This window comes from Mercenaria mercenaria, chromosome 7 (assembly GCF_021730395.1).
Source record: "Mercenaria mercenaria strain notata chromosome 7, MADL_Memer_1, whole genome shotgun sequence".
Classification (NCBI taxonomy): domain Eukaryota; kingdom Metazoa; phylum Mollusca; class Bivalvia; order Venerida; family Veneridae; genus Mercenaria; species Mercenaria mercenaria.
The window spans coordinates 2574871-2589029 of NC_069367.1; the positions used below are offsets into that span (position 1 = coordinate 2574871).

The following is a 14159-nucleotide window of genomic DNA, read 5'->3' on the forward strand; positions in this document are numbered from 1 at the left end:
CCATTGACAATCTACCATTTTTGTATGATCATTGACAATACAAACACCTTTGGTGTTTCAATAGCTTAGACATCATATAATTTAGGTATACATCTTTTGTCATACATATACAACTTCATCCTACCAAGGCCATAAAGTCGAATATTCGTTTTATTTAATGTAATCAAAACCAGTATTGACTGGCATAAATGCTATATCAATATTCAGTATATTATTACAAAAATATGATAAATACATTTACATTGTTTTACTATTGTAGAATAACCATTTGTTCAGCGTTCTGGTTGTGAAGTTATTTCTATTAGAAAATAGCAATGAGTGTAATTTATTTCGAAATAGTACAGGGTCACAATAACAAGTAGAAGCAGCTGTTAGAGTACTACAGAGTAACATTGAATAAACTCTGTGATCCCAAAGGACCTGAAGTACGCTTGTTGGTATTATCTATAGTTAAAGATCATTTGCAACCAAACATGGCAACAGTAGACTAGATTTTATTGAATCTTTTACATTAACCTTTAGCTTGCTGGCGGCAAGTGATTCTGCCTTTGCGACCAGTGCAGACCAAGATCAGCCTCAGCGACACTACCTTGAAGGCTGATATTCGCTATTCAGTCAGTAAATTTTCAGTGAACACTCCTTTGAATAACTGCCAAAACTGAATGATGGATTAGTCCATTTTAGAAATTTAGCAGGGTAAAGGTTAAGGGTAAAATATTTAAATGAAAAGAAGACTGCTGTAAGACTGCATTAGAAATGTCACTGCTTTAATTTAAAGTAGCATACAGAACAAAACATGCAAAATAAGAGCAATTTGCAGCTGATTTAACTGAACAACATCATAGTGATTCATAATTATGAAATACATAGTATAGAGTTTCGAGTTGTGTTGTGTTATATGTTTGAATGGTTTGAATACTCACTGTATCTAGAGTTTCGCATTCTGCTGCATGATTCAATGATCGGAATTAACAATCTCGAGAGTTTCTTGATTTCATTAATTTCTAGATAATAAAATGTATGTTCTCTACTGATAAACAAAATTTGATCGTTAGCAATAATATTAATAGTTTGCTTTTTATCGACAAGGTATGGTTTTACCCATTTTTCTATAGACACAAGGATTGAAAATAAATAAATTTTATGGGTCTTTAGCGTTAGTAAAACCTTCACATTTGAACAGTAGTCGGTTTACTAACTTGTGTAGACACATACATTGCTCATTATTTTACTGATGATATAATAAAATGATAGTAGTGATTTTCGCATCATATAAGTTATATAATACTTCGCATCATATAAGTTATATAATACACTATTCAGGGGTGTTCAAACGATGTATAGACTGCAATGTAGGCTGTACCTGATTTCCTATGATATTGCCCATTAGTGAATATGACTATAACCTTTAGTGGTAAGATCACCGTAATTCCTACTAAGGATTAGCAGTGCATTGTTGACAAACACTTTGTGATGTCACCGACCACGTTGTCATATTCTACATACAACCTTTATAAGAGTCTACTGTAACTTAAGTATGGACCATTAAAAGTAGATACCTTTAGAGTCAACCTTGCATCAACAGGTTATTCTGAACACAGGACGGCAGGAATGTTTTTATTTTTATTTTATGTCAAAAATTATGGTTACAAAATCCATGCAATTTATTTTATTTGGTGCTAGGTTATAAAGGTAACATGAAAATTACAAATAAAACCTCAGCAACATTTTTGTATGTTTAATCAAGCAATAAAACCACAGTATGTTTTATCCTGCAATAAAGCCACAGTACGTTTCATCCAACAATAAAGAAATCAGCATTGCCGCATCGGCTCTATTATACGTTTATTAAAAAAAATAATATAGCCTGATGTTTATTGCAAAGCAGCTGACGGTTGAATATAAAATATAGTTTAATATTGATCTATGTTTTTTTTCCGACAGAATGACGTTACAATCAGCAGCAAACCGGAAACGGTCATTGTTATACCTGAAGCCAGAAACGAGGCTGTGTAATTCTTTGTAATGTCGTAAAGAAAACCTGAAAACAATAAAGAAAAAAAACAGGTATAAATTGTTGTCATCAGAACACACCTAAAGCACAGACATAACGTAGTTGCTCTATCGTTTCCTAGACGTTTCCGTGACGAATAGAACTTGCTGTGTTTTACCTGCAATGCAAACCTCATGCAGTATTTGTATTGCCTGATAAATTAAGTCCTAGATTTTCAAAGAAAGAGGGATACTTATCTATAATTTGTAAAATTAAAACAATAAAAAATTACCTGCCAATGGTGGCCCTAAAAGCGACCCAAATGCACTGAACAGATTGTTTAAACCCATAGCGTCAGCTAATAGATCAATGCCGGCAATATCAGCTAATACTACTGACGTCAGCGATAATGTTATACCTGTAAAATTCACGAGAAGTCTGTTTATTAGAATTTAAGTCATGCCGCACAATTTTGGTCACATCTGCGGAATCCCAAGGGATTGGTTGGTGCCCGAGCCGGTTAGGGTTGTAGATGTTATAACACGAAACGAACATGTATGCGTTAACGCTATTCTAGCATGGTATGTACAAAATCCTTAACTATGTTGTCCATCAACGTAATACATGAAATGCGCGGGAAAGTCAGTTTTGTTTCATTACATTTACGTCATTTTCTTTTGATATATCCATTTTACGGCTGTATTTCATTTACACTTTGGAATTGAACGTGCATATGAAGTATTCTCTGTTAACACACGTATACTCTTCTGTTGAAATACCCCAAGAAATGATAGATTAATGTGCTCTTCTGTACATTATTTCAAGCACGGGGAAGTGGGTACTTGTTTAGTACTATCGAAGTTCTGAAATCCATTTGAATCTGAATAACATTCTAACATGAACGAATTATATTCAGAGCGAGCTCCAAACCAACAAGACACAAGTGATCCGAAGCCAACAAAGTGGCAATGGAGGTCAGACCAAGGTTTTAAGGCGTGGCAAAGACTTCTGGAACAAATGCATGTACATAGATTCTACTTCTGTCCATTTTATATGTACTTTCAAAATAGGTTGATTGTCAAAATTAACGAATAATCTACATTCTAACACGACTTGATTCATTTTCCTATTAACAAAGAAAGCTGAAAATTGTGTGTTTTTATACAACAATTCATTTTTCTGACGTCACAATTATTACGTCATAGCGTCAAACGGCATAGCGGCGCGCTGCAAAAGAAACCAACGGAAAACAGGCAAATATTTAATTTATATGTTGTCAAAGATGTACTTTGAAATCCTTGGTAACGTGTTAGAATCGAAATAATATATCTCATTTAGTGATTTGGTCTGGAATAAAATAATTGTTTTTTCGTTCAGATGCGTATTAGCTCTATCATATCACTCGGGCTACGCCCTCGTGATATAATTCCTTCGCATCTGAACTCCAAACAATGATTTTATTCAGCGTCAAATCACAAAATGAGAAATATTATTTCTAAAGTAACATATAAAACACATGTTCAACATACCTGTAGAAACACCATATACAACAGCATATATCAACAACAACCAAAGTGTGTTAAAGAGAGGCAGGAGAGAAGTACTTATTCCTGTCATCAAGAGGGCCGCCTTGAACATTATCATTCTGAAAATAAAACTGCAATTTTCTAACAGCATGATCACTTTATTGTGTAAATGAGTCACAGAAGTTCAGTAACAAAATACATGATCTCTTTATTGTTAAAATGAGACACATATACACAGATGTTAAATGACAAAATAGATGTCTAATGGCATTATACTGTTCCATAAGTGTTTATTACAATAATATCTGCTACCAACAGCTTTGGGCATGAACGAGTACACGTCTGTCCGAGAGGTGAGATACGTTTTTGGGGTATACGGGTATAGAATCATTACCTGGTACCCGATCAATACAAACCAAGATTGATAGATAAAACCTGTGTGAATTCTATTTCTTTGTTGGCAGTTTTAAAGGTGACGGCGATGTATCCGAAAGAAACCCGGTAACTGCGGGAACGTTGGATGTTTTAGGCAGAACGTATTCGGTAAACGGTCGCCGTGATTTTATAATTTATGTTTGTCATATTAATTAAATTTGCGGTGAATCCCAAATTACTTATTAACAACTATCAGCTTATATTTAGGAAAAACTACAAATCCAAACTTACCTATTGACAAAAGGTCTATCAGCGAGATACCCCAACACAATACGTCCAGTAATACTCGATATCCCAATAGTAGAGGCGACCCATGCTGCATCTTCTTCTTGTATATCTTAAATTGGGTTCATTATAAGTAAGTAAGAATGAACAAAATTAAATACTTGATGAAAAAAAAAGAGATGATACGCTTGCATATTTACGGATTAGATGAAGCTATATACAGCTAATGCATACCACTTGGCATGAATCTTGTGATCCCAAAGGCGGAACTTCCGAGAGGACACACCGCTCAATTTGCATATTTTTTATGTCACAAACTTTCGCGTTCCTAGAAGTTACAAAAACTTGTTGTTATGCGACGTTAGAATAGCCCAATGTTTTCTTATAACTGTGCGGTAATTTCATCAACACAATTGATCCATTTATAAAAACTGGAAGCATAAAACGCAACCATGCAACATAATAGTAGACTCGGTTTTATTGATTCTGTTCATGAGTGGTAATTGAAATGTGCAACTCCTCTCATGTCCCTAGCACCGGCTTAATTCTTTTATAGTTAAACCGAATGTCTTCCATCATCCCAAAGGATCAGAAAATAAAACAACACTGACTCGATCCTCCAAGCCGACAGGGAGACTTTTTACAGCCGCCACACGGCACTTAAAGACTATTGTGATAGTTAATAAAATCTGTAAAAATATCCCTTGGATGCATTATAAGCAACCAAGCAACATAACAACATCCCGGTTCTCGCCATGAAATATTTACCGAATGGAACACTCAATCACAGTAAACTACAGGATTACTTCATTGTATAAATAGCAAGAACGGCGAAATAAATATAGGTCTTTTTTTCTAACATATACACGTGACAGACTAATTTAACTTATTGACGACTTGTCAATATACAAGTACTCACCGTGTCCTCGGGCTTTATCCGGAATATAGATAAAAGGTAGATAGAACCCAGCAAAGAACAGAAACTGAGACACGTAAAATGCAGACACCTCTGAACATTTAAATAGTGTTATATATCTCGTAAAGGCTGATTCGGGAAGTTTTCTTGTCTTATCATAGTTATTTGAACTGTTTACAATTTCGATAACCTTCCCTTTTATAGCATCCTCGTGTACTATTTCTATGATGACTGGGTCAGAAGGTGAGTCTTCTTCACTTCTAGAACCGCGGCCACTTAGATGCTTATTTGTATCAGTTTTTTCGTCAAGTTTATCATTCACAGTTTGACATTCTGCATAGTCTAAATGCATATCATTATAGTTCCTTTCTTTATCGGATTGTACCAAAGAATACTTTTCTTCCCGTAACTGATCAGTTTGATCATCTATCAAGGATTCCATTCTGGAAATTGTCTTCGTTGTTGGAAGTGACCGGAAAATCAGTGCACATGGTATACAGTTGAGAATGATTGCTGACAGCAACAGTAGCGTCCCCTTCCAGGCATACGTGTCTATTAGGTAATCTATAAGTGGACTGTAGAACAGATAAAAAAAATGAATTTGTAATATCATGAAAAAAGTTTATCTCTTAATTTCTTTACATAATAGCTTTTATAAACAATTAAATAAAACTTGGAATATTCGATACAAATGTTCTAGATACCCTGGTTTGTGTGTATCTAAAATAACTGCATAAATCTGAATATCAAAGTCCAATTGAAAGAATGATACTTTTTGGCCTTCAGTCTTAAATTAATTAATATTACTAGAACAGAACCGTTAGGTAGCACAATGATATTTTGAAATAGATACATGCGACCTAAAAGGCTAAATAGTTGTAAAACCACATAATATCTATCAACAAGTCAGGTAGGGTCCCCTGAACTCCCATCATAATCAATTAGAGCAGACACACAATTAGTCTGAGTTCATAAGAGATAAGTATTACCCGCGAGTATAAAAATCATTCTGACACGTAAAGTTGTTTTGTAACTGGTCAGCAGGAATGTTAGTGATGACTTTGCGGTTATATATCGATACAGCGGTTATATATCGGTACAGCGGTTACGGTTATATATCGATACAGTGGGTATATATCGATACAGCGGTTATATATCGATACAGGGAACAAAACAAGAATAAATATCCTACAGGGAAAGTCACGTGCAAAAACGCAGCCTCCCCAAACTGCAACACACAGCATGCGGATGTGCTAACGTCTAACACACACACATGCACGCACGCACACAAACGCACGCACATACACCAAGAGGATAAGACGTAAAAAATAAAGGAACACAGTTGGTCACACTCTTAGACTTCTCCAGGCTTTGATGGTAGAGGAAGACCCCAGGTGCCAATCTGGGCCTTGCTTCAGACATGGGTGACACCTGCGTAGAACCACCGGCCTTCCGTAAGCCCTCTGGATAACTTTCTCACACAAGGATTTTGCATGCCCAGAGCGAGGTTCGAGCCTACATCGGTGAGGGGCGAGGAATTTGAAATCAACGACCTTTCCCACTCCGCAACAAATTGTATAGTAATGTGTCGTAGCTTCATAAGAATATTACGTCATCTTATCGTACTGGCGGACATGTTTGATTCGGAGCACGTCAAGGACCATGCCACTTATCACGTCACCACGCAATGGAGTTGTCAAAAACAATTATTCAATGCAAAATATATAAATCGTTTCGATCACACACCGTGGATGAAAATAGAACGAGTAAATTTATATATATATAATGTATACCTAAGAATGAAGGCACCGCCTCCTGCTCCAGATAACGCAAGTCCACATGCCAATGATCTGTATTTGTTGAAATACTTTGTAACTATCAATATTGCTGGTAGAAATACCATACCAAACCCACAACCTGTTTAGATGTAAATCGCTTATATAAACAAAATCAGAATATAAATGAGAGTAAACTGTCATCAATACTTTAAGACAAAACTGTCCTCAGCTACAATGTCTGTTTTTATGATCACAACTCGAAACCACAAAAATGTGTACAAAAACTATCGAATCCACTAAAGTTAAATGTTAAGTAGCAGTTAATCTAACCAGTGTTCCTAGACGCTGTACAGTACTTAGCTACTCTCCGCAAGTAGCTGCCAACTTCTTCTCATGAATCAGAGTTCAAGGAAAAATGATTTCAGACACAAAGTTTTTCATGAAAACGTCATGAACAATCGCCTCGCCCGGGGATCGAACTCGCGACCCCATGATCCATTGACCTGCCTGTGATTGTTATTAATTTTTGTTGGAGCATAGTGCAAGATACAGAAGACGCTCCGGTTCTAGAAGCTTCCCTGTATCTTTAGCGTGTCCGGCGTAAAACACGCACACACGGGACTCTTCTCCAAATGTTAGCAATTCTTAGTTGGAGGAGCTGGAAATCTTACCCACGAACACTGGTTTCGTAGTCAGAAAATATTCCACCTGGACCTCTGCGTCCGCCCGCTCAAGCCTTGTATATCTGCTATGATCAACTGGTTTTAGGCGCGGACCGGTGAGAAGCCATTATGACAACAAATGTTGTCGCATGACGTCATTTTTTTACCAATACTATGCGATGAATGTAGAATCATCATATTTTTTATGAAAACAATAAACAATATACATTTAATGAAATAAATCTTTATAAAAGCGTGGTTGTCGGTCTGGTAGGAGCATGGTTGTATGGGGTTACGTAGTGTTGTGGCAGAATGTCCTTCAGACTCGGACTCGAAAGATGTGTATTCATACATAGAACCTAGATTACTCACATCACAAAAGGTAATGAAAATTAGTTCGCACCTGCAACAATTCCCATTGTTATGTACAACATATATAGATGCCGGACGAATATACTAGCTAAATATCCCAGAAAACCAAGTATCGAACCCACAACTGAAACCGCCCGACAACCATACCGATTGATCATTATACTTGCTACTGGACCTAAAATAGAAGCAAAAGTGTAGATCTTTATTATAAAGTAACTGAGTCTTGTACCGGTGTACGTACTGAATAAGTGTAATAAAAATGCTTATAAAGAGACGTTATCTTTGTGTTGCAATATTATATACACAGTTTAGTACAATAGACTTCTTATCTTGTTTACAAGTGGCATATCGAAAAATGAAACCACTTTGTTAAGGTGTTGAAAACTTAGAAAAAATATAGCAAATAATGAAGAGAAAGAAGCATACCAATTAAGTACAAGGTGCCTGTTGTGAGCGACGGAATCCAAGAAAGTTCTGCTTTAGTTCCATTGAAATTGTCTTCTAATGTCAGAAAGAGAATTCCAAATGAGTAGACAATACCGTGAGTAATTAAGTGAGCAACAAATGCTGCCATGGCAACAACCCAACTCCAGCTAGAGTCCTGATGAAACTCTTTTTCTTCTTTTTGTCTCATTCCTGATTTAAATGGTGTCGACTGTCTGTCAATGAATCAAAGAGAAAGTATTGTAAGTTTCAGTGTCCTTTACATTTAAGTCAGTCAAGTTTTACAATACTGCACACAATAAATGATATACGTAGCTCTTTGAAAATTGCCAAACACATTTCTTATTTAAAAATTCTTATTTTATGAACACAAGGTATGATATGCTCCGTAAATCGCCATAAAACAGGCTCTACATCCACTGAAGTTTACCTTCACCTGTGTAGTCAGTCTAGATTACTCGATAGCGGTAATTTACATGTTATCAATTTTAAACTGATAACGCTCGCTACTCGGTTTTCAACTAATAAAGTTGTTTCTAGCCTCCACACATATTTGTGTGGTAGGGGGCGGGGTCTTGATTTTTTTTTTCATTTTTCACAAGGCTAGCTGGTTAAGAGATGAGAAATTTCCTGTTTGTAAAGAGATTTCAACAAAATGCTGTATCTTTCTGCCGGGAAAATGTTTAGGGTATATGATTGATATAAAAATCAAGTTTAATGTGATACTGTTTAGGGTACGTGTTTAATATATATATCAAAATAATTTACTATGGTATTGTTTAGAGTACGTGTATATATATACATAAGTCTGGTGATTTTGATCTACGTTCAGACAATCATAAATATGTAATATATTAATATATACTACCGGACATTAACAGAATGCGTTATATATACTTCCAGACATTCACAGAATGCGTTATACATCCTTCCGGACATTCACAGAATGCGTAATATATACTTCTGGACATTCACAGAATGCGATATATATACGTCCGGACATTCACAGAATGCGTAATATATACATACGGACATTCACTGAATGCGATATATATACTTCCATACATTCACAGTATGCTTTATATATACTTCCGTACATTCACACTATGTTTTATATATACTTCCGGACATTTACAGTATGCGTTATATATACTTCCGTACATTCACACTATGCTTTATATATACTTCCGGACATTCACAGTATGCGTTATATATACATCCGTTTATTCACGTTATATATCCTTACGTACATTCACAGTATGCGTTATATATACTTCCGGACATTCACAGTGTGCGTTATATATACTTCCGGACATTCACAGTATGCGTTATATATACTTCCGGACATTCACAGTGTGCGTTATATATCCTTACGTACATTCACAGTATGCGTTATATATACTTCCGAACATTCACAGAATACGTTATATATACTTTCGGACATTCATAGTGTCCATTATATATACTTCCGGACATTCACAGTGTGCGTTATATATACTTCCGGACATTCACAGTATGCGTTATATATACTTCCGGACATTCACAGTGTCCATTATATATACTTCCGGACATTCACAGTATGCGTTATATATACTTCCGGACATTCACAGTGTGCGTTATATATCCTTACGTACATTCACAGTATGCGTTATATATACTTCCGAACATTCACAGAATACGTTATATATACTTCCGGACATTCACAGTATGCGTTATATATACTTCTGTACATTCACCATATGTCCTTCATTCTGTTAAAATCCATTTTCATCAATTTAATATTTTGTCATATGATGATGAGTAATGAATAGTCTGCTAAGTATATACCTTACTTTCTGGTGAATGCGGGCTATCACCCTTGATTAGACCAGTTCACGGTCTATCTCCCTTTTATGGACTTACATTTATACAGTATATAAATCAATAATAATCTAGTAGATTACTCTCAATATCCACTGAAGCTGCCCTTGTATATAACACATATTAATCCGACTGATCAGTATAGAAAGAGGTTATTTAAGGGTCACACTGATTTAAAAGAAATATCGCTTCACACTGTTGACTGGCTTTTAAAAACAAATTTCTTTTTCAAACGACCAGTTAATGTGTGTGCTGTTTGTAATAACGTATAGTAAGATTTATAACCTTGAAATAAGCGCTGTTTTATATGCCGGGATTATCGACCTTTCCGTACAGAATTTTGTTACTAAGCTGTTATAAATTTCCTTGAGATACATTAAAACAGAATATGTTATAGGCAGGATACAACAGTGAACTATTTATAATACAATATTTTTTTAGATGATTATCCATGTTTGATCAATTTAAAAATTTTGTTAATTGCATACCTGACATGTGTAATACCATTAGGTACATTAGGTTAATTCATTAAACGGAAATAACAATATTAGAAAGCAACACAAAATAAGAGTGTGTCCTTCACACTTCAAAAAGTAAATGACCCTGTTTAAAGTACCTTTTTGACATTTATATGGAAAATTTTCCTGTGAACACATACTTTACTAGTTTCGATTGTCATAAAAACTTTTACTTTGATGACAATTTAAACATCTTTTAGAATTCAGTAAAAAGGCTAGCAAGCAAATATATCTGGCCTAAAATGAACTTGAAGGAATGTTAGGTATGGATCAGATTACGAGTTGTTTTGTTAGCATTAGTATCGTTACGCGTTTAACCGTATTGTCAATAAGAAATATCAACATCTTTTTAAAATTTATAGCCCTTGAAGTATATTTATCGTAACATGATACGTCTCATGAAGTTAACCCAGTATCAATATGTTAATAATGACAGTGAGTGCGTGGGGGAAAGAAGTCTGCATATTTCCTACAAGCAGGGTTTTTTATTTCCATTACCTGGGAGATTTGAGACATGTTTAGACGAACGCATACTACACTAACTAGTTCATATACTGACGTTTGGCTATCTTAAAATATTGTTTGTTTGGTTGTTTGTGTAAAGCTGGGGGCAGTCATAGCCTGCTAACTAATTTTAAGCAATTCAAAACTATTGAATGTAAACTCAAATTTTGTGCAAAAATTAAGATACACGTTTTGGCGATATAGAAATATAGATTTACACGTGTTAGTAAAAAAAAAAAATTATTTAATGTCTTTGATTAAATTTATTTATACGGTATACTTATTCAAGTTATTCAAACAGCCATGATTCTGTCACATACTGACTACCTAAAAAAAACGTTTCCATTGGATTTCTTTACAGGAGATACATAAGCTATCATAAAAACACAAATTTTCAAAATATTTGAAAAAATCAACATGATCACAATTCGCAGTAGTCTGAAGGCAACCAGTTATTTTGAATTAACATATTGACAACTCAAGACGTAAACTGTAGGTATCACACAAACGAATGCTATAACTTAACTGAGTTTGAAGGTATGAACAAAACATATGTACCACTAACCTCCAGATGCCAAATATATATATATCCAAGATGTTGATGTATTTACACCGTGTTGTATGAATGCATTATACACGGTAACCGGTATCTACCATGCGCGTAGCATGTATAAACAGCAAACTGTTATTACACGAGTTTGTGAAAAACATTAATACACCGCTACAACATGAAGTTTGTGATAAATCGGAGATATTTGTTTGTTTCAGTGTAACAACTGTGTATATGCCAACATATACATAGATAAAACATATACATAGATACAACATATATCTGAGTTTTATATTGGAACTTTAAATAGGTAAAGCTTGATCAATAATATACTATAGTGTACGAAAGATTGATTATTATTATTATTATTATTATCATCATTTACCAGATTTTATAGCGCCCTTTTCATATATAAAATTGACGTTCAAAAGCGCTGTACAAACTACATATCACAGAATGATATGGTCACACAATACAACACACACACACACACACACACACACACACGCACACACACACACACACACACACGCGCAAAATATCAACATTAAAAGGTAGTTAGCCTGACTCTACATTTTAAACTGTACTAGATGTTTTAAGAACAATCAACAACAGTAAATAACTTCTACTGCAAAGTCATACAACAGCTTGTTTCCGGTGCAAAGTTAGTTTCAATAGACCTTGAAGAAAAAGTGTGTTTTTAATGATCTTTTGAAAGCATCCAAACTTTTAGCATCTTTAATGGTAGCCGGAAGATTATTCCATAACTTCGGTGCAGCTGATGAAAAACTGCGATCACCGTACCTCACAGTTCTACTTTTTGGAACAACTAGTTGTTTTGAAGTGTTCTTGGATCTCAAATTTCTTGCTGGCTGATAGAGTTCTAGCAAGTCTTTAACATAGATCGGTGATTGGCCATGCAATGCTTTATATGTGTAAACTGGAATCTTAAAGTCCACACTGTGAATAACTGGTATCCAATGCAGTTCTTTTAAGACCGGTGTAATGTGATCATAACGCGATATTCTCGTTATGATTCGAGCTTCAGTGTTCTGAAGATTTTGAAGTCTATTCAGCAAGGACTTCGGAACACCATACAAGAGCGCATTGCAATAATCAAGGCGTGAAGTGACGAGTGAATTTACTAGTGATTTGTGGGTTGCATCTGTACTTAGATATTTCCTGATGTGTCCTATTTTACGTAGCTGTCCGTATCGTGACCTACAAACTGAGTTAATATATTTTTCTATGCTCATTTTGGAGTCTAGAAAAGCACCAAAATTCCTTACACATTTAGATGGTTTAATGTTCTCTTCTCATTTTTTCACAGAAACCGATTCAATATGTTTTTCGTTTCTTTGAGAGGTAAATGCAATGACCAGTTTTATCGGCGTTGATTTTCAACATGCTGCTGTTCATCCAAGATACAATTTCTACGAGACAGTTTTCAACACAGCGTAAAGCATCATTCTGAGAGACCGGATTTGTTGGTTTGACAGATATAGAGAATCTGTCATCGGTGTTCGGTTAAGATCAGAAAATCCCAACCCGAGGGCGCACCGCTCAAGTCTTAAACGAGGCTGTGCCGAGTTTAAGACATGAGCGGTGCGCCCGAGGGTTGGGATTTTCGATCTTCACCAAACACCAGTGATGGATTCTATTTCTCACTTACCACAACAGAAACAATGAAAACAAGCATGAAAATACGGAACTTTATCAAACGCGGGAAATTGACGCCCGTAAGCAGAAGTGACGTCGTGACATTTCAGTGACGCACAATAACAACGTTCCGCTTTAGTTTTATCGGTACGTTCTTATCATTAAGTAAGGAATTTTGAATCGAGAAATACACTATAAGGAACGGAGAGAAAAGATAAAGGTACATGATTTTTAATTATTTTTCATAAATAATATGTATATTCAGTACATGAAGTAAAGTCTGTCCCATCCTATCGGTTAACATCAACTTGGATGCACGGTGACAAAACTGGTGCAGCTATCGGTAAAGTAAATAGCGTTAGTTAAACTACAAAAAAGTCACCCTCGAGAATTTCAAGGATTTTTCTCTAAGTACTCGAATTGCTAAATGAATGCCACATATATTTTCCAACGACAACTCACTGTTGTAAAAAAATCGGCCGCCATTGGCGTTTACTCTCTAAAAAGGAGGAGAACATGAAAGTTCACGTGAATTACTTGGGGAGCAACTCAAAATGGATTTAAAAATGAATAATCGTCGTTTTGTACTGAAATACCTTGAAAGATCAACAGATTGAACAGTTCGTAGGCCTATATTCAAAACAAATTTCAAATGCAAGGAAGACAATTTTACTCACATGCAACTTGCAAATTCCAGGTTAACTGTATGCTGTATCC

At 35.3% G+C, this 14159-nt stretch overlaps 1 protein-coding gene across 2 annotated transcripts; it reads right to left on the bottom strand.

Moving 5' to 3' along the window:
* Positions 1-1610: 1610 nt before the first annotated feature.
* Positions 1611-11936, bottom strand: LOC123555135 (monocarboxylate transporter 13-like). Of its 2 annotated transcripts, XM_045345762.2 has the most exons (9): positions 11799-11936; positions 8334-8566; positions 7939-8082; positions 6889-7012; positions 5099-5670; positions 4186-4291; positions 3523-3638; positions 2286-2411; positions 1611-2041 (listed from the first exon to the last, which is right to left on the bottom strand). In XM_045345762.2, exons 2-9 carry the CDS (start codon positions 8539-8541, stop codon positions 1914-1916), a joined length of 1524 nt encoding a protein of 507 aa, XP_045201697.2. In that variant the 5' UTR covers positions 8542-8566; positions 11799-11936; the 3' UTR covers positions 1611-1913. The 2 variants fall into 2 exon arrangements, with proteins under 2 accessions (XP_045201697.2, XP_045201696.2); XM_045345761.2 differs by lacking the exon at positions 11799-11936 and having other exon boundaries at positions 8334-8799.
* Positions 11937-14159: the final 2223 nt, after the last annotated feature.